The sequence below is a fragment of the Empidonax traillii genome, unplaced genomic scaffold (genome assembly GCF_003031625.1).
Source record: "Empidonax traillii isolate 1590-97213 ecotype Southwest subspecies unplaced genomic scaffold, ASM303162v1 scaffold158:size1480230, whole genome shotgun sequence".
Classification (NCBI taxonomy): domain Eukaryota; kingdom Metazoa; phylum Chordata; class Aves; order Passeriformes; family Tyrannidae; genus Empidonax; species Empidonax traillii.
The window spans coordinates 213,389-240,584 of NW_020955351.1; the positions used below are offsets into that span (position 1 = coordinate 213,389).

The window sequence follows — 27,196 nt, forward strand, 5'->3', positions numbered from 1 at the left end:
CCTGGCATAATTGCTTGCTGGAATATTCATGCAAAAGCGGGACCGCTGCAGTCAAAACAAATCAATTTTCAGGTCCTATATACAGCAGAATTAGTGTCACCCTGTTCCTGTCTGAACAAGCACAGGGTGACACAGTAATCCTGCTGTATACATGCTATAGTACATCATCTGATAATCAACACATGTTTCCTATGGCACGACAAACACGAGAAAGCAATTTAGGTTGATGAATGGATAGCCCAGAATTTGTGGAATCTTTTAGAGGCCCACCCAAGGCCGGAGAGATGTGCTACACAATATTTGGAAACATTTGACCCTGCTGGTGTTTTGTGTTTCTGCGTGCCACGTTCATGTGAGGAGGAATCTCCGGAATGACGAAGGTAATGGAGAGATGGCAGTCGCATCACTTGGAGGTTTTAGCTCTGGGTGAAGGCCAGCTGGATGGAGGTCAGCCCAACCAGGCCTTATCTATACTTGAAACTTGCATTGGTTTTAAATGTCCTCCAGTCAATTTAACTATTTAGCTCAGCAGACACCAAAGCAGCAAGGGCTGATAGACCCTCCAAGCTGAACTATCCAGTTCTGGCAAATATCCATTGCCTCTGTACTGAACTGGGATCCACTGGAGATTGATAGGTAGAAAATATTCTGTGATCTTCAAGAGATAATGAATCAAGCTTTTAGGGGAACACTCAGTGATAATTTTTGTCTTTTTTTGGCAGCCCTGATAGAGGAAATTTTCCATGTTTAAGAATGGGACATTTGAGATGAGGTTATGGTATGGGTGGGAAGAAGATCAGTCATCTTCCACCATTGTCAGAAGTGTTGGGTGGAGAAGAGATGGACTCACAGATGTGCCCAGCTCACATTTATGGCTCCTTCTCTGACTGTGAGCTACAGAGCCACAGTGTATGTTTTCCAGAGAGAAAATTTTATCTTTCCATTTTTGTGTGCTGTACCTCAGATTTGTGATGTAGTCAAGCAACATGGGCATAAAGAGATATCTGCTTCTGGGTAAGACACTGTGGATCTTCCGTAGGAGTGTTATTCACTTCATGTCATGGACAATGGAGCAATCTCATCCATAGCTCAGTAACTGTTGTGCAATATCTGATTTTAAGTAGCTGTCAAGGTTCCTCCCTTCTGCAAAGCTGAAAAGATATAATCCATGGAAGAAGAGGAGGGTTTAAATAAAATATACGTATATATATTTATGTACATCCAGTGAAAGAGGAGAAAGGAGTATTAGGGGAGAGAGAAAAGGAACACGTGAATACCCAAAGCACTTCAGGATGAAAGGTGCTATAGAAATATATTATCACTATTACTTTTATCAATAGTACAATATTGCCAGCTCACTTACTTCATTATAGTCCCATTGCAACATTGATGTTGTTACCTTGCCTACTTTAAAATAGATTGGAGTTTAGTTTTATCTTTTGCTAGGTAAGAAACCACTCTCAGAACTCTAGCTAATGTGCTTCAGAGTGACAGAACAAGTATGTTTTATGAAGCTAAATAAAAGTTTGCTTCATCAACTACTGCAGGGTATAAACAACCGTCAGCCATCTTGGGGAGCAGACATCCTTTTATTTAATTGCAAATTAAAAAACATAAACCACCTTAAACACAGAGCTACTGTCACATCAAATCAATACAATAATTGTGCTCAAGCAGTTGGAAGGCACATGATGCTCAGCTTCTTGCATACTAAAAATAAATCAATCACCAGAGCGATAAGCAAGTCTTATATGAGCAGATGATAGTGTATTAGCAAACTTTGTATTGTATGGCTGTTTTTCCCCATTTGCATTGCATACAAAGGGGAAACTTTGTGATCCAAAAGTTGTTAGCAATTCCTTTTGTGTTATTGCATTCCTGTTAATAAGAAAATTCCCAGAATAAAGCAAGAGAATGAGGTCATAGGCAACCCTTAGAGCCAAACTTCGCTGCTTGAGTGTGAGTTGTTCTTCTTCAGTGTTTTTAGGCTGATGGATGTGAGGATTTTAAATACTTTTTATTAAATGCAGTAATGAAGTCTCAGAAACTGAAATCACTGACCTGTCTGAATGGTTTTCTGCTAGCTTGAAGAAAAGAGTCTCAAAACAAATTCCTAGAGTTCTGCACTAACTTCATCAGTAACACAAGGTCTGGTGCTGATGCAGTAACTTCATCAAGGTTTGGTCTTGTTTTCACTTGAACACTGTACATGTCTGATTGTACTGAGGGAAAGATGCTCTCCCAGGCAGGAGGGGCAACTCCATGGACTGTTTTGCATGAGTGCTGAGGGAAGCCCTTACAGGGAAGCAAAGATTCCTGATGCTCCAGAGTTCATAGCTCACTAATGCTTCTTAAAAAGGGAGAAAATTTCTGCCTTTCCCTGTGACCACTCCTTCCCTATCCATATATCTCTCAGCTCTGTCCTCTTAAGAAACTGTAAATAAACACCTTACTGGTGAGGCCAGGAAAAGGCTGAAAGGCTCATGCTGATGCTGAGAACCATCACCTTTCACAGTGGTGCTGCTCTCTTATCGCTACTCCTAAGACTGGTTTTAATGCACAGCTTTTTTTCATTCTGCTTGTAAACAAAGCTTTGCAAGTGCTTAGCATTTGCATTCAGCTGCAGGTAGCTCCTGCCTTTCCTTTGCCCTCTACTCTTGTTACTCGTTGCCCTCCCACTTGCTAATCTTCCTTTTCAACACCGGAGTGGCCCCAATAAGTGCATTTGGGTAACTCCAGGCTTACGGGTGCATGTTGATGCTACACGGAGGAACTCGGAGGTTGGAGAGCATTGGGCTTTTTTGGCTTCCTCTTTGCCCACATTTCTCACCACAGCTTTTGCTCTGAGCTCCAGCTTACAGTTACCAGGTCGGAGAAAGCCAAGAGAGTTGCCTCAAAGAGCAGCTCCACCTCCCTCTCTGCCAGAGTCTGCAGCCAGAGAATTTGAAACTCATATAAAGGGTAATAAAAGGGAGATTACTGAGGTAGAGCTGGAGAAAAGCCCAAAGGAAGTTATTGTACCAGATGGAAGTCAATTCTTTCCTAGTGTTAACTGTTGCTACCTTTCTCTTTGCATCGGTACTTTATTGCCCTGATCTGAGAAAGACAAAATATCGCATCCAGATTTTAGCGAGTCCTTGCTGCTGTGTATTTTCTTTCCACAAAACTTTCAAGTATTTGACAAAGATGGTTGCAAGCCTTTCCTGAGACACTGAGGCATAGAAAGCTTAACTGAGTTCCTCTGAAAGCCAAGGCAAAAGCAGGTGAAGAGCCTGGGTGTTCAGCAGCTCCCGTGTGTGTTGCTGCCTGCGCCACTATTGCCTTGTTGGTCATGAGAGCCTTTCGCTTTCTGTTTGGAGGTTGCACCAGGGGTTCCAACTTGCGGAACTGCCATGGCCCTGCTCTAAAAAAAGCAAAAAATACCAACCTGATGCAAACAGAGATTTATGGGGGGAGAGGATAAAAGTATTAGCGAGCAACCAAGATGCCTGAAGGACAAGCCCCAGAAGCATTTGGCAGCCAGCCCTGTGTTCTCATCTTCAGCCTGTTACCCTACTCACGTTTCTGGGGCTGTAGAGTGATAGAGCCAGTTTATCCAGATGATACTGGAGAGGTGATAAAAAGGAGTCACCAATTAGCTCCAGCTACAAGTGCTGTGCAATCAGAAGCGTACAGCCCTTCAGGGAGCTGTTTGCCTGAGAAAATAAGGCAAGAGGTCGAACGCTGGCACTCCTGCCAGGCTCGAGCAATGTCAGCGTTAGCCCCTTCTCTCCAAGGCACTAAACTCACTGAAGTCTCATCTATCCTGTCAGCTCCTGAAGATGCGCTGTGAGAACTTGTCCTCACAGCAGGAGCCGGTGTTCTCCTTGGAGAGGACTAAGATCCTCTTTCCACAGGGATTGAATTGCAGGTGGCAGTGCCTGGGCTGGAACCTGAGCTGGGTTCGCCCTAGTTCGTAAAATTAGGCCACTCTTTGCTCTGGCCCGGGAAGGGTGCCCAGGAAAGGGAGAAGGTGACAGGGGACGCATTTTGACTCAGGAGGGATGGGCAGAGTCCAGCTATGTAAGACCGGTGATTCAAGCCGCTTTCAAGTCAATGTCTTAATCTCCTGTGAATCAAAAGGCCTTGAAACAGCAAGAGGGGCAAGTTTCAGCTGGGTTGGCTTCGATTAACATCTTCTTTATGAGTTGTTCTCTATGGCAGATGCCATTCGTTAGTGTTATTTACGCATTAGGAGACCTATAATTGGAGACTAGCAAGTGTCCTCATCACAGTTGACCTTATTTATGGAAAAGCTGACATCTGAATGTCAGATTTGCATCCATGATTTTTCTCTCCCCAATAGCCACTCTAATATGCAAATAATGAGTTGCAAAAGAATAGAAATAAATAAAACAGCTCTTTCAGTTATCTCCAGGAAGATTTGTGTTTGATGCGACTTTGGAGGCTGTGCTGAGATTAGACTCTGTCACTTAATCAGCAAGTAAGTGAAAAAGAAAGACATTTCAGATGCAGGGGTATGTGGAATGTGAATTGCAAATAGCCTGCAGTGCAATCTGAGAGAAGAAGCAGGTATAAAGCACATTACAGGGCCATTTGCAGTTCTTTGTTCAGGTATAACTGATTGCTTACAGTCATTTCGTTAAATATTCTGTTTATGTGCTTTTCCATCCTGAATAAGGAGTTATCCCAGTCCCTGGAGTGAAGGAGATTCTCAAAATACCCGCATTCATGTGCTCAAAGCAAGGCATTAATGGAGCCATGTAACTAAAGGATATAAGGCATCAGCAGGGAGAGGATCAAGGGAACAGAATAAACTGTTCCCTGTTGCAATGCTGATTCTCTCAGGAGATGAAACACCATGAGCAGAGAAAAAAGCCTTTGGGGCTTGCTGCTTTCTGGGAGAGGATTTGGACGTTGCTGATGAAAGTTTGCTGGCTGAATAATTTCACGTTGGACAAGGTCAGCCCATGGTAAGTCAAAGATGTGTATCCTACATCCCAGACAGGTTTAGGAGTGCCCTGCTGTGGCACACTTTTGGGCAGAGGGTCCTTTGCCATCACAGAAAGAGGGCCCAGGGTCCAGTTGCTCTCCCATGGTTTGAACGTGCTCTTTCCCATGGCTCTACCCTGTGGTCCACAGGGATCAGGAGATTCACTCCAGTCTGCTCTGATCGCCCCAGGCTCCCCATAAACCAGTGGTGACAGATAAGCATTTCTGGAGTGTAATTTGTATCCTAGGCAAGCTGAAATGCCCTTTCTCTTTTCCATGATTATCTGGACAGGTGATAAGACTTTGGTGGTATGAATCGCTCCCTCGGGGTTTGCAGTTACATCTCCAGGGACACACGATAATAAAATAAACAGCCCAGGATTTTCCAGGCGTTAGCAGTAACTTTATGAGTAGAATACAAGCCGACCCATCCCAGAAGGATAAACCCTGTCTGCATTTGCCTGCTCTGTTTTCCTTGTCACGGTGTGTTTGGTCAAAGTCCTTTTGAGTCCTGAGAGTCTGCTTTGCAGATGTGGTTTTTTTAAATCACCACCTTTTTTTACCCCCTACATCCTCCTGAAACTGTTTCCTTTTATTCTGGCTGGTCCCACAGCTAGGTGCCATTCCCAGAGCTATGAAAATACAAACCCATTGCTCATCTCAGTTGCTTGATGAGTCCTTCAAGTACTTCTAACAGCTTTTGAGTTAGTGCTCCTTAAATCTCAGCTAGACCTGGCTTTGTAGAAAAAGTGGAGACAAGGACTAACTCTACTGTTTTTGAGGATTAAATTGTCTACTCATTGCTGAATCACAACGACAGTCCTCTTTTGTAAGGGTGAGCTGAGTACAAGGTACATTTCCCAGACAATGGGTGCAATTTTTACGTAGAGATCACATGAATCATTTTACTACAAATCTCCCAACTCATATTTTGAGTAATAGCATTGAAATGGTTGGAATGCTTTTTTTTTCTAACACTTGCTGCAAATGTCTTTTTTTTTTTTTTTTTTTTTTTTTTTTTTTTTTTTTTTTTTTTTTTTTCTAAATTCACAACAATGTTTGGGGTTTTTTTCAAAAGCTGTAATAAATTTGCATTAAGAAGGTTAATTGCATGAAGGCAAAACATCTCAACACTGTTACATTTCACAGCTTGCTGGTCTGATGCTGACTCTTTCCCTCCCTAATACTGTTTTAGTAAAATTGTCAGAAGTGTGACTTAAGAGGGAAAAAAGCTTTGGCGCCTTTAATTGTGTGAGAAGTAGGAAAATACATTGGCTGGTGGTCTGCAGGGCCAGATTTATGTACAGGAGAGAGTGCCAGGCACAGATTTATTGCTGTTGCAATAAGAAAAATCAGGCGCTGTCTAATGCAGGGGTGTGATTCTCCCCCCTTGGAGTTATGTCAGTGAGAAAGCATCTCTATTGGGACAAGAAGGAGTAGGGTGCTCATGTAGACTGAGTTTAACTTAAGAGGGATGAGGGAGAGCATGAGATGAGCTGGTCTACAGAAAGAAGAAAATGACTGGTTTCACCATGTTATTCCCATTTATCTGCAGGCAGCCGAGTGGAGATGCTTTCAAGGCCTTCCTGGCAGGCTCATCCATGGAACTGAAGCCTGTCAGCATGTGATAATTTGTGTTATTCTATATTTAGAGCAGCAAGTCACAGTCGCAGTTGTTCCCGGCTGGTCTTTAAACTGTCAAGGAGAAAGCAAGGCTTCCTTAGATGGGCCTGAAAGTCCCCGAACAACCTCTGCAGGATGGATTTTGCTGCTTCATTTCACCTCACCCAGCACCAGTGTTTATTCTGACGGTCAAACTCAAGGTGAGGTGAGGGTCTGTTGTAATTAACAACTCCAACTCGCAGGTCCAGACCTCTCTGTGGCTCATCTTTTGCTCATCAACACAGAATTGCAGATCCTCAGCCTGGATGGATGCTTTTGGCCAGCCACAGGCTCTTTTGTTGGGAACAGGCCCACTCATGGGCATCCCTCTGGATCCAGAACCCATGGCTGACTCATTTCTGTACAGACAAATCCTAAATTGCTGTGATGGTCTGCATTGTTTCTAACTAAACTGTTCTCTTCCAAATTACTTTCTTGAAAAGATCTGGCTGGGATCCTGGTGTTCTGCTTGAAAATATTTTTTTTTCATCTGATTTTGCCACCAGGCTAAGATAGGACTGAAAAGACTGGAAATACAGTTACTAATCAACCTTCTCCACATCCCACATTCCGATTGTGGTCAAAGTGTAACATTTCAACACGATTGAAACATTTAGTTCAGATGTCAGCTCTTTAAAACAATATTTTTTTTTTTTACAAAAGAAACATTCATTTTCTTTTCAAAAGCATGTTTTGAGCAATAACATGACAGCTTTCAATTCTGTGACTGTTACAAGTAGGACATGCTGATATTATCTGTTTCATTTTTTTGCAGAATGAAATCTGATGACAATCAGGAAACTGTCACATTGGAAACAACTTTTTGCAAACCTTTCCATGTCCCCCAGCAATCCGGCAAAAATATTCTCCCCGTTTCACCCCTCTCAACTGCTCTTTGCTTTTTTTTTTCCTTTTTTTTTTTTTTTTGCCTGTCAGTCAAAGTGAGTTTAAGCTCCGCAGCCTGGCTAATCCTTGGCTTCTTTGCTGGGATCAGCTGTGGTGGCAAACCTCTGTGCTATGTATACCTGGCCTCCAAATAGAGGCCTGAGACAACCAAGGCATTTTCCATGAGTCATGTAGCAGCCACCAGATAGCAGTGCTATTCCATCTGTGCAGACTGGGGCTACACAGTGACCCAGCTTTATCTGTCACCTCTGTCCCATTCTCAATGCTAATCCAGCCGTTTCTATGGTTTCTGAAATCTTTTCAAGTAGCAGAAACACATGAAAGTGGAAAGAAAATGGAAATTTTACCTCTATTACTTCTGCCATAAAATGTGAATTTAAAACTATTCACAGAAGAGAAAAAAAGTAATCATGACAGGACTTGGTAACTGCTGAAAATGTTGAGTCACAACAAGGGATCCGTCTGTTTTCTGTTTGTTTCAGTGGCAGGTGAAGGAGGGTTGATTTAATCATTCTTTAAAGAGAGTGAGACAAGTGTTGATTTAGCAGTTTACTCATCAAAGTAATTCCACTTATAGAGCTGCAGGATTCCAGAGAAACATGTTCACAAACTGGAATTAATGTCCTGCACGCAGCAATCTAAGAGCTTTGCAGATTTTACCCATAACATAAAACAAAAAGTTATTTTGTAAGGAGACTTCTAGAGAAACTGGATTGTAAAGTATTTTTTAGAATTAAATGAGGCAAAGCAGTCATAAAGGCATTGTCTGGTGAATAAATTTCAGTCAGAAAACTCATAACAGGGTATGAGCCAAATTAAGAGAGAGATGCAAGGAGAAGAGGGAAAATTAATTTTAAAATGAATGTTGAAAAGAACTGGAGAGCTGCTGAGGCAGGGAGAGATGAGCCTGATCCTTCCAGGTGGCAGGAACATCACAGCTCCTGCTCTGAAAGAAAGTCTAGCAGGGTGCAAGGAGAGGAAACCACCTCTGGCAAAGTTGGCATAACAAGTTCCTGCACACTGAAAGTTCATTTTTTTTTTGTGCAAGGTACAGCAATGTGCATTTTGTGCTGCTTCACAGAGTCCCTAGAAATTCTTCTTGCCCTGGTGAATCCCATAACAGCTCTGCAGCAACGGTGTGGAAGGGAACGTGCTTTGAGATGACAAGGGCCAATTTCCAAAGTTGCCGGCACCTAATTTATGAGCATGGGGTGTGCTTTCCCAGGATCTCCCTGATCCACTGGCTAGCTGGGCTAACTAGCCCCATGGCATAAAAGGCATGATTTCTACAGGTGCAACGGGCACTGAAAGGCAGAACTATGTAGGCACAACTATGCCTGTCCCATTTAGAGATGATATATAGGGTAAAACGTACCTCCAAGAGAGCAGATGTCAGGGAGGGCAGCAAGCCACTGAGTGTTTCTGCTGTTCATCCTGTAGTGTCTGGTTCCTTTGCTTTGCTCTCTGCCCTTGTCCAGAGAGCAGAGAAGAGTTGAACAGTGAAAAAGAGTGAAATTAAATTGACTGAAGATCAAACTGCGAGCCTATTTGGAAGGGATTTAATCTTTGCAGAGCAGATGCAGGGAAGGGTGTGATCATAGAATCATCATCATAAAACCACAGGATGGTTTGGGTCCTTGTGAGGATCTTCCTAGATCCAACCCCTTTGCCATGCCCCACTACCTTTCACTAGAAATGAAAAACTTCAGTCCTGGCTCACTTATAAACTAAAGGGTGAGCATGTGCTGAGGGTGCAGGGGCAATGCCCAGCCCCATCGTGCGTTCCTGCATCCTCAGTGACCCCAGAGAGGGGAGCCCAGAGACTTTCTAAGTCACAAAAGATCAAATCCTTATTGTGGATCACAGAACCACAGAGCTGGAAATAGCCAAGTGGTTCTTCACTACCTGGCAACACTGAGCACTGCAAAGTAATGCTGCACAGAAAGGCTGCAGGCACGTATTTTACAGCATTTGCAAAGCTGGTATTGAGGAGAAAAGCTCTGGCAATTAAACTGACAGTCCCCAGAGAGCTTTTCACAGCTGTGCAGGTTTATGATATGTTTCAGGTAAGGGCAGAAGTATGAAGACACTTGCCAAAGGGTGCTCATTATTTACATTTGATAGTTAATCCCTTCCCAGAGAACTAGTGGATTTTTTTGTTGATAATATCTGTTGAACTAACTACATTTCTTTCTTCTATATGTGAATATTTGAGTCAATTAAGTCTTTCCATATGTGTTGTTTATTCTTATTTTGAGCTGCTTTTCTGTGATAAACAGGGGGGGAAAAAAAGAAACATAAGGGAAAACATCAGAAAAAAAACTGAGGGAGAAGGGAAAGTAAAGAATATTAAAACTGAATGTTCCATATAGAAACTTTATTTAAAAAAAACACAAACAAATAAAACTATGTCCAAAGAATAAAAATATTGTTTGAAAAGTATCCTGCTGAATAAGAGCAACATCATGCGTGAGTTTCATTTCTCCATTTTTTTACCACCTCCTGTTTTGCCTCATATGAACATTGTAAGAAAAATGGCCTGAGATGGTTTAGATTGGGTATTAGGAAAAATTTCTTCACCAGAAGTCTTGTCAGACATTGGAACAGGATGCCCAGAGAAGTGGTGGATTCACCATTCCCGGAGATATTTAAAAGATGTGTAGATGTGGCATTTAGGGACATGGTTTAGTGATGGTCTTGGCAGTGCTGGGTTACTGGTTGGACACAAAGGTTTTTTCCAATCTAAACGATTCTATGACTCTGTAATAGTTTCCACAGCATTGGTTTTCACCCTCACTCTCATAAAACACTCTCCAATTTTGTCCATAAAAGTCAAGAGCAAAAATCCATTGGTCGTATTTGCTCTTTACAAGTTGGAGATGAGATATCCATCCTAGATATGGCAACTGCTATTCTGACTACCCCTCATCTCAGCCATCATCTTACACAGTGTAAAGCTAATCCTTGTTCAGAAGCTGTAAAACTTGTGATATCCTCTTTTTCTTTTGAAAATTCCATACTTCGTCTGGTGCTTAAATAAACAAGAGAAAAGCTCTTTTGCTAATTTCTGGCTTGAGTGGAGAAGAAAGCTCCCAGTACTTAAAGTTTTTTGTCTGTTAAAGTAATTACAATAATTACATGATAAAAAACTGCTTAGAAATAAGACAGATTAGCTCAATAACTGCTGTACTGCATTTGTAGTTGATGAGGCTTATTGTATTAATCAATGGCCTGCAACTCAGAAAAATGGCAGGAGCGGGATGGGAAGTAAATGTGTCTAAATTTCAGCATTTGAAAGACTCCGAATGGATGTGCATCACGGCTGAAGCCAGTCTGGGGGTTGGAAACAGAGAAAACTAAAAGGTACATTTATTTTATAAAAAAACGGAAATAAATAAAACCTGCCACACAGCCTGATTTCAGTATCCCATGAAATGTCAAAGTGCAGGCGCACATAAATAAACTGAATATTTCTTTTTAGATCCCGCATGCAATTTTAAACATCTGCAGAAGTAAAATGCAAGACCTGCAATCTGAAGAGGCCTCAAAGATCTGTGTGTCTGGAAGCAGCACACAATGGCAAAACTCACCCTCTGCTGCTTTAGCCAGTCTTTGCAGCAGCGGTGTAGGAAATGGGTTGGCTGAGTCAAAGGAGCTCATGAATTTTCAGTGAAATCCACCTCAAATCTTTCTGGGTATTGTGATATATTCAGTGAAGTAAAGTTCACTTTTAGTGTCCAGAAGAATTGGACTCACAAATGCTGAGATGCCATAATAGCTTATTCTTACAGCACTTTTTAGCACATATTTGAGCATTCCCATGAATCTCACTAGAAAGTCTGCTTTCAGACTGCTCAACATTATAAAGAAATTAAATAATCTGTATTGGCTATGAATTTCCAGCTAGCTGATGTTTATTTAGAACAAACTTGAAAAGAAACCTCCCACAGCTGATGTGGACCCATTAGTTACTGCGTGCTCTGGAACAGGAATAGGTCAGAAGCTTTTCTGAGTCCAGTGAAACAATGTCCATATTTCTCTCTTTGGCATGAGAAGACAGGGCTTTTTTGGAGCAGTAAAGCATATTATTCAGATTGTTTAGGTACTGAGGTCCTGTTGTCTCCACTCATTGCTGTGTCTTCCAGAGTATTTATCAGAACATGGATGTTGCTACATCAACTGTTTCTTTCTTCCTCTCTGTGTTAAATCCCAATATACCCTCATAGAAGAAAAAGCTGTGATGGAGCACAGTTTTGGGGACAGTCTGCTTCCCACCACATTGTGTCTGGCCTTCAAGAGGAGAATTTCACATGTCCAGATTAGTCTGTCTATGGATACTCCTCTGAGAAGATAAATGAGTATTGACTTTAATGGGTTTCTTGGGTCTTCAGTTTAACGTTGTTTTTACACTTAATAGGACAGAGTCTTTATCTCCTTATGTTTGTAGAACATAGAAAGCATTTGTCAGTACTTGATCAGTAATAAATAATGTTGATCATAAGTGCCAGGATGCAATGAAACCTATCCTGCATTTTCATTACCAATTAGAAGTATTTATTTTGTGCTAGTATGGTGAGCTGGGACACTAAATCATCCAATAATAATTCCATGCTATATAAACTTCAGGGGCCTATGTGCAGAAAGTATTTGTGACTGTTATGGTGGGAACGATCAGATGGATCAACACTTCCTCCTCTGTTAATTTTAAAATATTTTGCTATATTTTTATGATACATTTCTTGTGTTAAATATATTCTTAAACCTCAGAAAGGGGGCAGGAATCTGTACCCCAAAGGTGCACGGGTGACAGTGTCTGACTGTGACTTTTCCCATGACTCTGGGCAAAAGCTGGGCTGCAGCTACACAAGACTTCGGTGCTGAACTAGAGAGCATCTGACTTTCATTATGTGCAATAAACGTGTATGAATTGAAACCAGGAAGCTCCTATTTGTCAAAAACATCCAGAGATGTTAAATCACTGAACAGTGCGATGACACATTTGTTCCTACTAGGTCTTGAAATGCGAGACCCATGAGTGATGCCACCCTGCAGCTCAGCCTGATGTCACCCAGCGGTCCTGGGGGCTCAGGCACACCACTGCCAATAGAGATACTGCAACTGCAAAGAGCCCACCCAACGTGGGAGACTCCCACCTAGCTTAGGGAGAGGAAATCTCAATCAGGAATACCTTGGAAACAGGTCTATTCATTAGGCAGCTTTTCTTTCCTGTCACCATGGAGCTATAGAGAATTGCTGCTGCTTCCTGCACAGATGAACCTGAACAGGGTTTGAGGCAATTTGAGAAAACCTGCAAAGTCCAAAGTGTCTTCCTGAAGTGCTTCATGTTGTCATCACCTACCCAAGCAAGGTCTGAGCCTGGTGTTTGAGGTGGGTGGTGGTGCAAGGGTGGTCCTGCATGGAGTACAGGGCAGAAGCTACTGCCTGTTGGGGCATTTTGAGGTCCTGTCACTGCCCACGGTGAGGTGTGGCTGTTCTGGGATGGGGAGCAGCATGGATTTATGTATCTCCTCAGTTGCAAATGTGGCGAAGTGGGCTTGGGTGAAGCTCCCCCTGTTCTCCGAGGTGAGCCTGCCTTGGACTCATAACCCTGCAAACACAAGAGCGTCCACTCCATTTATTCCTCCAAAATCACACTATCAGAAAGCCCCTTGCTTTTCCATCCATCTACCTCTTGGGTAGTAACTAGAAGTAAGGGACATATAGAAATAACAGTCTTCTGAATTGAATCAGTATATTTCTGCTTTGGAATGGTGTAAATCAAGAGCTGACAGGTGGGGTGGGAAATGGCAGAAGAATCAAGACTGGGAGCTGTGAGATAAGAACAGTCAAAAGCAGAAAAAAGCTGATGCTGGAACAGTTAGATCACTGCAAACTGAGGTGAATTCAGCCTCCAGTTCAGCTCTTGCACGTAGTGCAGTGCAGAGCTCTTCAGCAGCTCTCGCCAAAGCAGGACTTTCATGTCTGTGTCTGTGCCCCAGTTTCGCAGAAGTCAGCAGTATTGCTGAGACACTGAATGTCAGAGGTAGAGGGACTGGCAGCACTGGGATTTCTGCCAAACCAACTAAAACACACTCAGCCAGCAACTGCTGATTCCATCTATAATCAAGGTAACAGCCCAGTATGGAAATCTAACTGGTCCAACCAGTCTATGCTGGGAGAGTGGTGGAATAAGGATGTAAAACAACCTCCTGGCCCCAGCGGCTGAGGAAGGATTCAAACTGGGGCATCTTTATGTACATCTGTGGTGCACCCCATTGTCATCTGCTTCTGTCTGCAGAAATCCTGCCTCTGAGCTACTGCCAGGAACCCATTCTAATGACAAGACAAATCAAAAGAGAAAATGAGGAGGGTCTGAGCACTCTGTGGCTTGGAGAAACTCTCCTTGGAGTACCCTGTCTCTACCTAACAGGTTCTTAATGCAACTCTGTCCCAGCACTGAGTCAGAAGCTCTGAAAGCAAAAAGGGCATCTGGAGCACACCTGATGTTGCCGACTCAGCATTCTTAATACTTTTATTTTGCAATTACACACTGTTGGCATTCAGTGGCTGCAATCCAGCTTGAGGAAGGCATGCACAGACAAACAAAGTCTCTGCCTCAAATGATTCACATTTTCACTTTACCACGCTACTACTTCAAACCACTGTAATGGATTATGTTATAGACTAGCAAATAAACAGACAGATGGACTTATTTTCCTTCAGCTTCTGCTAAAGTCCTTCCTCCCTTTGAAGAATCATTTATCTTCTTTTGAGGTAGTTCTGCCTTTTTTTTTTTTTTTTTTAATTGATCAAATGTCTTTTGAAACTTCGAGTCTGTTTTTCCTGCTTTGTCGTGGAAGCAAATAAGACAGGTTTATGGCTCCATGTAAAATTTCAGCCTTGTTTATAAATTGCTTGTGATTGATTAAGTAATAAAAACGCTTTTAAGACAGGGAGGTAAATCTCCCAGCTAATTGTTCAGTGCTTTACATTATAACCTTGTTACAGTGACTGGCCTGAACAGCTTTGCTAATTCTGTCTCTCAAGAGTCGCACTGGAACAATCATCCCAGTTCGCTGCTCTGCCCTGACCATCAAAAGACACAGACCATAATTAATGGGTCAATAAACAAAACGAGTGATGCATCTGAAACACAAGAACAAATCTTTCCTTTTCAAAGGTGATTTCTGAGGTGGAGATGATTTTTCAGGCAGGAACACTGCTAATTTCCAGCCTTGATCTGGATGAAATAAAGCAGGACCAAAGCCTCTCTGCCTCTCAGGTGCTTCCCATCTACCTCTGTCATGGAGCTTTGGGCAAAGAGATCACCAGCAGTGAGCTGGGTGTGTTAAGACTGGGTAAAATGAAGAGTAACTTGGCAAAGCCAGGGTGATTCATATGCAAAAGGCCTTCATTACATGTCTGTTTTCTCTTTTGGATACAAAGCAGATACCCAGTTCACATCTTGGACTTTAAGGACCATGAAAATACATATAATAAATATTTTAACAGGACCTCAGAAATCCTAGATTTATTTTTACCTTGCCAAACCTAAACTGCTAGAAAGATAGAAAGGGTTGTCCATTAATTGAATGTTTGAGATGATTCCTTTAACAAATGTTGAATTGAGAGAGAGTTCTGACAGTAATTTTGATACAGTTCGGTAACACATATGACAACCTGTGATAACATCCAGAGCAACCCATGTACCATCTCCCCTGATTTCTGGATGATGCAGAGTCAGATCAGATCAGTCTCTTGGGTGACATGAGCCTGAACACTTCTACAGCCTTTTTCACAACAAAGAGAGAGCAGCTGGCAAATTCGGGCTAGCTTTGAAGACATCAGCAAGGTACCAGCCTCCTTCTTGAGCCCCCAAATCTGGGGTCGTAAATGCACTTCCACCCTCTCCTCTTTTTGTTATGTTGTTTTTCTAACAAAGTGGTCAATTAGTTTCTTGATGCCAAGGTCCCTTCCAGGAATTCATCAGTGGCAGAGGCAGGAGGCTGATTGCTGGGGCTGATTGCAGTATCGAACAGCTGATTACGGGGCCTTAATTGTGACAACTAAGAAAAGACTAAAAAGCCATTGAGCCTTAAAACTTTTAGGGAGGGTGGGCCCTCCTTTTGCGGAGCATTTGATGGCATCTGGAACAGCACTTCTCCCTCCTTGATGGATGCTCCCCAAGTGCTGGGATGTGCTTGTGAGAAGGTAAGCTCAGAAATGAACCACTGTTATGAGGACAATTTTCTGAGATGGAAATGGAGGTAGTTTTCTCATAGATTTGGTGTTCCAAGCTAGGTCCACACAATTCTGATACTGCCAGCACCTTGGTGTGAGGTGATGCTGAGGGAGATGGCTGTGACTGCAAACAGTTGGATGCATCTGGGCCAGGATGCATCAGGCTCATGTGTCTGAACAGGTACCTGAAATTAGCATTTTGATTTTTGCACACCTGCATGGTAAAAGATAAATGAGAGGTAAAGGAGCCCTCTTTATCACTGAAATCAAAGCAATGCTCCGACACACAAAACCAGCCAGCAGGCAGTTCTGTCTTTCATGTGCTCACAGGTCCTTTTTGGGGCAGGACACAGTGATCCCCCAGTGCTGAAGCCAGTGTCTTAGGGAAAAGAGTTTTAGAGACCTCTATATGCTCTTTCATACACCATGTATCTACTTTACATACTAATTTCCTTAATTGTATACATTCTCATACCTCATTTTCAGTTACAGCATTTACTCATTGGTATTTGTGCTGTGTTTGCATTAACCCCACTGTCATGGCTTCATTATTATTACAGCTGATGCTTGCAGGTGTCTTATCAAAATGCCCAGAACCAAAACTGTCTGAGATGCTGGTTTACCTGCATTCCAGTCTAATTAGCAACCCTACCCTTATAGTCTGCTCCCCAGTTAATGCAAGGTCAGAGTGAAGCTCTCAATTAATGCAAAGCTACATTACCCAATCTAGCTGAAAATCAAACAAAAAGCATTGTACCCATTACATATTTACTTATGCTAGATAGCAAAACTCTTAATGAATGAGGCTACTTGGGGCATCTGGGTTCTTTTCAGCATGCACTGCAATACTGCTGGAAAACCTTTGTATCATCACTGAGACTCAGTACAACTTGACTTGAGAAAACATCAGGAGACTGAGTGCAAAAGGCAGTTATTTTCCCATGCCTGGCCTTACCCACAGCTCCCAGCTGCCTGCACACCTTAGAAATCTTTCCATGTCCTTACTGGCTGTTTTATCCCCCTCTTCTGAATCTTAATTGTATAATAACAGCACTAATCAGTCCCAGATGTAATAAGTCACAGGGGAGTGTTTTGTTGCCCCACCTTACAAATGCTGGTTTATGCAATTAAGCTGCTCTTCTGCATCCCAGTGGAATGAATACATGACAGTGTCTCAGTCACAGAGCTTAAGCGTTGATGCTGCCTTGAACTTAGAGAGTTGGCTTCTTACTTTCTTGTGCACTTAGAGAAGATTAATGAGAATTCGTACTGAGGGGAGAAAAACATAATATTTTATTTTGCTGGCAGCATGCACATACAATAAAAATATCTTTTTTAATAAAAATCAATGATGACTTAAAATACACAATAAATGTTGCAACATTAATAAAAGATGCTACACATAAAATTAGACTTAAATGTGCAGTTTTCCCAGCTATTTACAACCCACATTTCAGACCTGATCATGCTTCCAGGGGAGTGAAATGGTCTAAAACAGCTGTCGAATGAAATAAAATAAATATGGTCTCAGTGCAAATAAAACAAACCAGCATCCCGAAAATTCCCGATTGAGCTCCAGTGCATCTCACTAGAAACTGAAGAGGAACCTGTTTCAGTCAGGTCTCAAGCACAGATGAAGGTGACTACCAAGCAGAGCTACTGAGGGTAGAGTTGTGGTTTAACCCCAGCTGGCAACTAAATACCACACAGCCACTTGCTCATTCCCTCCCACCAGCTTATGTACTGAGCATCACAGTAGGTTTTTCCTTCTCTTCTTATCTTGTTCTCTGTGAATCAAGCAGCCCCATTTCCTTCACTGGCTCCTTGTGGGTCATGTTTCACTGCTCTCCTCTGCTGATCCATGTGGTGCCTGTAATGAGCTGCAGTTCTCAGCAGAGCCCACACCAGCCCAAAGCCAACAAAAAGCTGTTTTTATGCATCCCATAGGCCTTACTGCTGTTTGTATCCCAGCATGGTTTGTCCCTTTCCCAGCACTGTGACATTTTTGCCTCTTTTTCAGCTTAGTGGTAACTGTAGATCCCTTTTCAAACAGTTATTTAACCAGTTGTCTCCACTCTGTGTTTGTATTTTTGACCATCCCTGCTTATCTCTTCTGTGCTGAATTTTAAGCCTGTCCTCCAGAGTGAATTTAGTTGCTCTGAATAGAAATGTTGTGACCAAATTTAATAAGTTTAGCTTCTATTTTATCATTTGGGTTATTAATGAAAATATTGAGCAGCACCATGTAAATCCTCCACAAGATATACTCGGCTAGTCTAACAATGAACCATTTATTACTCTGGTTATGGCTTTCCAAACAGCTCTTCACAAAAAATATGAGCATGTTTCTGAAGTTTATCATAAGCAATGACAGTTAAAACCTTAGAAAGCCAAAATACAGCATAGCTCCCATGTTTGCTTAGGTACACGGTCTCTTACTCTGGAAGGATAGAATAACTTAGTATGATTTTTTTTAAAACATACACATAGTCCTTGTCTGGCAGTACAGCAACAGTGAAAGAAAACTGCAGAATGGATCTCAATGTAAGAGGGAATTGCCTTGCACAGAAATGTGTGGATGCTTTCTAGAGAGAGGGGTTGCCTGAGGGGTGGGGAGAAATGAGTGAAGAAGGGACAAGCAGATCTCTCTCCCTCTGAGTCAAATCTAGAGCTCACAGTAGTAATTTTGTGCTGGTACCATGGTAACTCTAAGGACAGACAGAGAAAAGAGTAGCAGCAAAGGCAGTGTTCATTCTGTTCAATGATATATGTACCTGTCTTACCCAAGGAAGCAGATGCAGCATGGAAAGACTGTGGGTCACACACTGAGTCACACTAAACACCCAGGTGATTCCTTCTGCACTAGCTCTGCCAGCTGCAGTGAGGTGCTGCCTCTGGATAAGGAGAGCAGGATCTGACTCCAAACAGATCCTGTCAGTTTTGCAGGGCAGACAGGCCACTGAGGGATGCCCAGTCAGGTGGGCATGGGGGTTGCATGTGCCTCTAAAGAAAACTCTGATGAGATAATTGTAAATTAGAATTGTCACCTCCTTGCAGTGGGTACTGCTGATGGGAAATTTCCAGGGATTGAAGTAATCTTCAGTTCCAGACCTGGTTCAACAGAGTTCAGTCAAGGAGAGAGAAAAGGTGATGTCCCTATTTTGTTTCCCATACTTTCCTTATTTAATATCATCACTCCTAATAGTGCACTCAGTAGTTGCCCTTTGTACCATCTAAATACTTTAATTCCATCCTTGATTATTTATACCCCTCAATACACAGGGATTTTTATCGCAGACCCTGCTAGTTATTAGTTACCCATGTGGGCTATTTTTAGAAATGTTAATCTTTCCTCAAAAGTCACTGCCTAGAGTATCCTCATCATTCCGGTCGCTCTTCGCTGAGCTACCTCCAATCTGTTGGCAGGACACACCTCACAGCCTTTTATTTTTTCTGAAGAGCCCCTTTGTGTTTTAATTCCAACTGGCATGAGACAGCGTGAAGATGCTGGGTTGTGTGAGTCATGGAAAATGCAGAATTAGGCCTGTTGATGTGTTCCAACCTTAAGCTTGGGGACATGCAGGGTTTGGAGGGGGTTGGAGATGCTGAGCAGGAAGACAGTTGTGCTATTTCAAGTATTTGCAGTAAGACCTAAAGTTATAATAACTCACCTGTTTCAGGACATTGTCCAGAACTGAAATCTGAGAGCTGTGGATCATTTTTCATAAAAAACCATCACCGAGTTCTTGAGACTTCACTGTCACCTTTAATCTGTGAGATTCAGGGTTTAGTTCCCAGCAGGATGTGGTTGGGTAAGGTCTGCACAAGGACCACTCAGTCCATCAGCAAACAGATGCACATTCACACTTAAACTTGGCAGTTTACCATCCTGCACTATAAATTGAAATACCAGGTTAAGCCTCAGAGGAATTCTTTAAGTTTCAACTGCAGGTTTTTCAGCCTGCTACTCAAACTGAGAACACCTTTCACGTCTTGCTTATGGAGCGTGGAAAGCAAGGAAATAAATATGTCCCATGTTTATTTGATTCATTTCTACCATATATTTTCATGTTCTTTTTTTTCAAGAAGCAGACAGAGGCTGGAAAAGACTATCCTTCTTGTATTGTTACCATGGAGAGAAAAAATCCCATTAACATTGTTATTTAGGCTTTTCATGTTATAAGCCAGAAGCAGAGGATAAGCTACATGAACCTCCCTGACCTAAAACACAGGGTGGACATGCAGTAAAGATAAGCCAGGAGATCCATCATCCTGTGCTAGTGCTCCGGTTAGCTCACCCTTAAAGCATTTGCATGATCTGAATGCCCCTGCTTAGCTCAAATCTTGAATGGAGTTGGAAGGAGGAGCCTGAATCTAAGAAATGAGTCATTTGGAGAGAATCTGCAGCTGGTTCAGAGATGGGCCAAAATGATGTAATTTGGCCCATCTCTCAAAAGCACACAGAGAGAAGTCAGTAAGTCAGTGCTCTTCTCCATTGTTTAGCCTCTTACTCTCCCATTGCTTTATATCCCAAAACAATTCCACTTTGAAGTAGAAATAAAGACTGATGTTATTGGTGCCCAATATCTAAAAAATTGACACAGCCAGGAGTTCATCTCCACTTGCATAATTTCACTGATTCCAGCAGGATTTACAGCTCCCAGTCCCTGTGCTGAGAAGAATAAAGCCAGTGCAGTCTGGCTTTTCTTTATTATCCCTCTTAAAGTTTATGTCTTCAAATATGGTCTGGTTATGAGTTAACAATACTGGAAAGATCAATACCAGAGTCTGACTAGGGGAGCTCAAAACATGTTCATAAAAGTTAAATTAGAATCATAAAATGATTATGGGCTCCTGCTTTTTTTTTCTTTTATTATTTTTTTTCCTTGACTGTGCTGCCTGATTTGGGTGGCAGTTTGCTGGCTGGCAGAGAGGCAGCTCCCATCTGTCCTCCCCTCCTCTGTCCCCACTGTATCTTCATTTAAGACAAAAAGGGCTGAAGCAGGACTGTGTAGAGACCCTTCTGGAGCATTTCAGTGAGCTTCAGGTCACATTTAAATGCTTTTCACTTTTACCATACTATTTCTGAAGCAGGACTTTAGCAGGGGGTTCACAGAAGGTTCTTCAAAAATCGCAGAAAAGACTGAGACAGACAAAATATATTGCCCATCTTTATTGCAAGAGCATTGCAGGTAGTGCCTGTAACACCTGTAAGGCCTTTGCTGGCTGCTCCAGGCTAGGATAATTTTTACTCTTTTTTCACCATCTCCAACACTTGTCACAAAAGAGAAACAAGTTTGCTATATCCTTTTACTGGTTTGTTTACTCCCCATCTTCCCTTGAACCATCTCAGTTTCATTAGGGGGAGAGGACAAAACTGAGCTTACATCATAGAATCACGGAATGGTTTGGATTGGAAGGGACTTAAATCATCTAGTTCCAACCCCCCTGCCACAGACAGGGATACCTCCCACTACAGAAGGTTGCTCACAGCCCCAGCCAACCTGGCCTTGAACACTTCCAGGGATGGGGCATCCACAGCTTCTCAGGTGATGTTTTTAAAAGTCTATAGTGCTATTTCTGTGAATAACCATATTATAACACCTGCAGATAAATCTGGTCCTTGCTTATGGTAATATTTGCCACATCTGCTTTGTCTCCTTCTATGCTTCCACTGACTTGCTGTATTTTTGACATGCTTGTCTTTGCCGAGATTGGACATTACCCAATTTTATCAGGCGTCAGAAAGAGGCACAGAGCAAAAAGTGACCCTGGGGAGACAGGTGGGAGCTCTGGGGTGCAGCACAGAGTGGAGGCACTCCTCAATATCAGAACATCTTCCTTTCCCATGCCAGGATGAACTTCTCCTAAATGATTCCAGTGACAGCCGTGCCCCTCTGTGTGTGTGTGTGAGCTTTGGCACGTGGGCGTATCGTGTGAGATATTAAAATGTTCTTGAGAACTACCTGAAGTAACCTTACTCTGCTTCTGACAAAAAACAGTGCTCAGTGATTTACATCCCTTTGTAATCTGATGCAATGATTAGAAAAATCTTTTCGTTGTAGTTTTTCCCTTTAACACAGCAACCCATGACCCCTGTGCTGGGTTTGAGAGGGAAATGTCAGCTCTTCATGTGGAAATGAGTCAGCCATCCTGGGTAAACATCGGGGGAGCAGTGAGCTGACAAGGACCTGAGCAGGGGAACATGAAATGGGCTTTAATCTGATCACAGATCTCACTTCTAGGGAGGAGAGCTGCGGGCTGCCAAGCGCCCTAGATGGTAGAGACAAATCCCCAATTATGGATGTGCAGACTCAGGAGGATTAAAGGAAGGAGCTGGCAGGTGACGATACTGTGCTGTTTTACTAGTGCTTTATCACTGAAGCCAGCCCTGGTGCCCTCTGTTAGCCCTGTTTCTCATCACCACCAGCCCTCTGCCCTTGCATCATCTATTTTTCTCCCAGGTCTTGGAGCATGGAAAGGATATGGTCAATCTGCCTTTTTTTTTTTTTTTTTAATTATTATTTTATTTTTATTTTTTTTTTTTTTTTTTTTTTTTTTTTTTTTTTTTTTTTTTTTTTTTTTTTTTTTTTTTTTTTTTTTTTTTTTTTTTTTTTTTTTTTTTTTTTTTAATTATTATTTTATTTTTATTTTTTTTTATTATTTTATTATTTTTTTTTATTATTATTTTATTTTTATTTTTTTTTTATTTTCCCAATTTCCCTGTGCTAGGACCAGCAAGAGATGAACTTCAGTGATCTTGTTCCTTTTAGCCTGCCAGTGGAGACACAGAGAGGACTTGCTGGTTCCTCCACATCTGAGTGTAGATTTGCTCACTCTTGAGCAACCTTGAAGCTGCCACAGAGCCAGTGAGCAGTTCCTGCCTCCTTCTCTGCTCCCCTCTGTCCGAGCCCCAGTGCAAATTCCCTGCAGCCCACAGGGAAAGGAGGTGGAAAGGCATGGACCAGAGAGATCAGATGGGAGGAGCACAATGTGCTCCAGAAATCCTATTTGCAAAGTGCCCAGCTACTGGGAGATGGTATTCCTTCTAGGTAGCGTAATGCCTTCAAGAACAAGGATGGGCAAAGTGAGAGAAAAAGAGGTCAGAGAAGGAATAGAATGGGTTGTTTATGGGATAGGACGACACAGTCATATTGAGTGGGCAGTTGGGATTCATGGTGACAGGGGAGTCAAGGACCAGATTCCTGGATAACTCACTGAAGGAAGAAGAGTCAAGAAGGGAAGTGTCTTGCAGGAGAGAGGAGAAAGGAGAATCCCAGATCATTTGGAGGGTCAGGATGGTCACTTCTACTCAGGCAGGGGAACACACTGGGAGCTGCCTGAGGAGGAGATTTTCAGGTTTCTCTTAAGAGAAGGTGTTGTGTCTACCTTTGTGGAGAGATACACATTCAGGGACTAAAGTGTGTAACATCCTGCACTCAGAGAGTTTTACACTACTGTGCCTTCAATGGTGTGTGCCCTGGGCAGGCTCCACCTGGGCTACTGCTCTCCATAATACCCGTCGTTCAGCAACCCTCCTGTTCCCAGATAAAATGAATGAGACAGTTCCTAATTCAAAGGCTCTGTGTGGAGCAAAACCCGTCAGTAGACATCCACAGAGCTCACCCTGCTGCTGCCACACACAGGGTTGTGGGGAGACTCATTCTTGCTTTGAAAAGTACCAGTGCAGCACTGGCAGGGCAGCACACGCCACAGTGGGTGGTTGCCTGCAACCTGGCAGCCCAGGCGGATTAACAATGATTAGTCTTGCAACCAGACTGCTTCTGCAAGCAGCTTTGATCTTGGGTCATCTCCCTGAGCACTGTTCTAGCAGTGGGGAAGGGAACAGCAGCAAAGCTTTGTACAGCCCCGCTTTCCCTGGCTGAGCTCTCCAGCTTTACTCTCTCAGGCTCTGATAAGGAAAAATTGCATTTCTCTTCTCTGACCTTTGGATCAGATTCTTTTTCCCACACCAAGTTTATTGCAGATCAATGATTTTTAAGTGCTGACATAAACACAAATATTACAGCTGGACAGTTGGTAATAGAGACTGTTTATTACAGCAGCATTCCTCAATAAGATACAATTATGTTCACACTTACATGGCTCCTTTCAGCTGAGGAGCTCAAAGCTGCAAAGCCTCACAAGACCTTGTGATGTGAGTCTAATGCTATTGAGAAAGACAAGAGACCCCAAAGAGGTTGAACATAACACCATAAAGCTGTGTCCTGTGGCTCTACTCTCTCAGATGAAAGCCTGTCTGGCCCAGTGTTGTTTCTCCTGTAGGCACACCAGTACAAAACCCTTTCTGATACCTTAAGAACTCTTTCCTTCAAACCTATAGCCAATTCGTGGCTATACTTTTTCTAAACTGTAGCTGATTTTTATTATATCAATAATTAGAATAGGACCTATGGACCTATTAATGTATTCATTAACATCCAATAGGATTCATGGAGCCAGGTATCATTTTAGCATTGACAAGAGGGAGTTAATGAGGTATTGTTCAGTCAAGCAACGTGGAGAAGAAAAGAAGGCAGAAGTCCTTCCATTTTACTATCATACAATACTCTTACCTTTAGAAGAAAGATATTGGGGTGCCAGCATTGCTGCCTGATTTTCTGAGGTGCTTCCAGACTCACCAGGAATGCAATGACAGCGCTAAATATTAGACCTTTACCTGCAGATCGATCTATGCATTTCGTTATAAAAAGAGATCCGCAACCTTCAGGCAAATATAAGAAGATATTTAATATGACAAATGATGAGAGTAGATTTCCAGCAAGTACAAAGGGATGTAAAAGCTTTTTGAAACAGCACACTCTGTTCCCAGCCCTGTACTTAACTTGCATTCTCGGCTAGTGTTGCTGGAGAGGGTTAGGTAACTGAAGGTCATTGCAGGCGCTTGCAGAAGTGTCTGGAGGGTTGCTTCAAAATGAAAGGCTACTTCTCTCATTTCCTTCTGGACTATGGCTGAAGAGATCTGAAGTTTGCAAAGCCCTGGGAAGACAGCCCAGCACTGCCTAGAAGCATGAGGTGAAAATGTATGAAAGTTTCAGCATTCCCTTTCTCGCTGTGATTATTCTGTAACCAGCACTTACAAAGAGCTACACCATTCTTTGAAACTCAATTTACTGGTGCAAAGAGAAGAGTGATTAAAACAAATCCAAAGAGCAGATGGTTGGGGATTTAAGAGAGTCTAAAGATTCGCATCTCTGTTGTGAGGTCAAAATCACTTTTACTACTCAAAAATCATTAACAACTATTGGACTTGTTTCTCAGCGAAACTGCAACTGCACTCGGATGCCCCATGCTAGTCCAACTGTGGTGCTTCTCTACCCCTAGAAATACACCCACCCATTCCAGTGTGTCACTGTCCCTTCCTCAGCTTTTCCATGGGACACCTGGAAACTTCCTTGTATGGTGGCCCAAGCCATGTTTTTGTGTGTTTTCTGCTTTGTGCTGACTTCTCACTGTGTATAGATGCGCTCCTGAGATGCTGGATAAGGGGACAGGGACGCTGGAGAAGCCATTGAGAGAAGAGACAAGACCCGTTGCATTCTTGTTTTGTTTTGTGCTTTTGTTTGGGTGTTTTTTTTTTTTTTTTTTAATAATAAGGTTTTCCCTCTAAATCTTGCTGGGGCCAAAGGTTGCCCTAGACTGGGCCACGCCTCTAGTTATCAGTTGCAGAGGGGGGATTTGAGTTTCCTTTGAGGTTCTCCCCCACGTCACAGCGCAAATTTCAACTGTATAGGAGAACCTTCCCCTGTTACACTTTCTGTGGGAATAACAGAGCAGTTGTCAGTCACACAAGGCTTGTCAATCCAGCCCATTTCACCAAGACTAAATTTGTTTTGCAATGTGAATAAATTAAGATGGAACTGAAAAATGCCTGGATGAGGATTAATTAATCATTTGGAGAGACCCATGAGCTCTCAGGGCTCTACCACAGGGCTCCCAGAGCACCATCAGTATGTTCTGAAAGGCAGCCAATAAGCAGGATCTGATTCACTGCCCGAATTAGTCCATATGAATGGCTGTGGGATCCATTTGAAAGCAGCACTGAGAATTGGCCTATAAAAAGGCAGCCCAATTTTTAGAGGAAGTTACTTTGGGAAATGAATGAGGACTTTACAATCTCCTTCAGCCATAAAAAAACATACACATCTCACGCTGCTGCTTGCCTATTTTAATTAAACCAATAATTAAATTTTAATGAAATGAAGTTTTTACTGAAAAGAAGTCAGCAGTGATTGACGAGTTTTCAGTTGGAGGAGGGAGGCAAAGTGGATATATCAAGCCACGGGGCTCCCCTCCCCTAACAAATTTTGGAGGAAATACATGGAGAACTAGTTTCATGTAATGAGCTGAACAAGAAACACTTATGATAATGAAGATGCGAAGCAGTTTGTTTCCTATGGCTCTGCCTGGCTCTGTGTTTCCCTGCTTCCCCCAGGATAAGCCTGTATTCACAAGGTTTTGACTTCTACCTGAGAGGCCAAGTCCTTACTGATGCCAGCACTGTCCCACTGCCAGCCCCAGGGACACATCCTGGAACAATCAGCACTTGGCTTCAAGCTGCAGTGAGAAAGGTGGAGATATGAACCTTTGTGGCCACCCTTAATTGAAGCTGGTCTCTGAGGCAAGTTTTCATTAGAAATGAGTCAAAGAACCTCATGATTTCACTGAGCCTGTCTCCAGAACGAGGCAGATGCACATATGAGCTTGCTGGGACAAACCAAAGGCTTGCCAAATGCTGCCCAAAGGACAAAAGGGTGCAGATGTTCAAATGAACACTCAGGCATCAGTAATAAGGGCTGCCTGCTTGAAACGCTGAAAAATGTGCACCTGGCCACAGCCTCTTTGACTTTTGGGAGAAAAATACAACAGCTAAGGAGGTGACAAAGATTCTTTCTTTCTCTCCCAGGTATTACTGCTTTAAATTTCCCCATGGTGGCAGTGGGGGCAACATGACCTGTACTGTCCTCCTTCCTCTGTCACCAATGCTGTGCGTGTCCTTGAGAGACTCTTCCTCGGCTTTGCAAAGTGTAAGCTGGAAAAAAATTGTTTAACTCCCTGAGAGGGAGCTGTGAGGCTTGATGGATTAATATTTACTGCATTTTGGACATGTCAAGAGCTATTGATAGACACACGAGGGAGTCTACCAGGCACATCCATGGCTAAAAGGAGGAGCTGGCACAGCTTTAACAAGAGGACTAGTCTGGGGACTGTTTGCAGTTGTGTCATGTTCATAACAACAACCACAGATCTGAGCAGCAGGGATCCAGAATGTACCTGAACCAGTAGCTGACATTATTGATGTGTTCAGAGATTATGTGAAAAGGACATTGAATGATTATTATTCTATCATCTGTTCTTCAATTTAGTTTCCTTC

General features: G+C 42.6%; 1 protein-coding gene across 1 annotated transcript in view; it reads left to right on the forward strand.

Annotated features, from left to right (window-relative positions):
- The first annotated feature begins 371 nt into the window (after positions 1-371).
- AGBL1 (ATP/GTP binding protein like 1) overlaps positions 372-27,196 on the forward strand; it is a 306,575-nt gene continuing 279,750 nt past the window's right edge. Inside the window, exon 1 of the mRNA XM_027884984.1 lies at positions 372-380. Within this exon, the coding sequence (XP_027740785.1) occupies positions 372-380 (9 nt within the window). The remainder of the gene's footprint in view (positions 381-27,196) is intronic.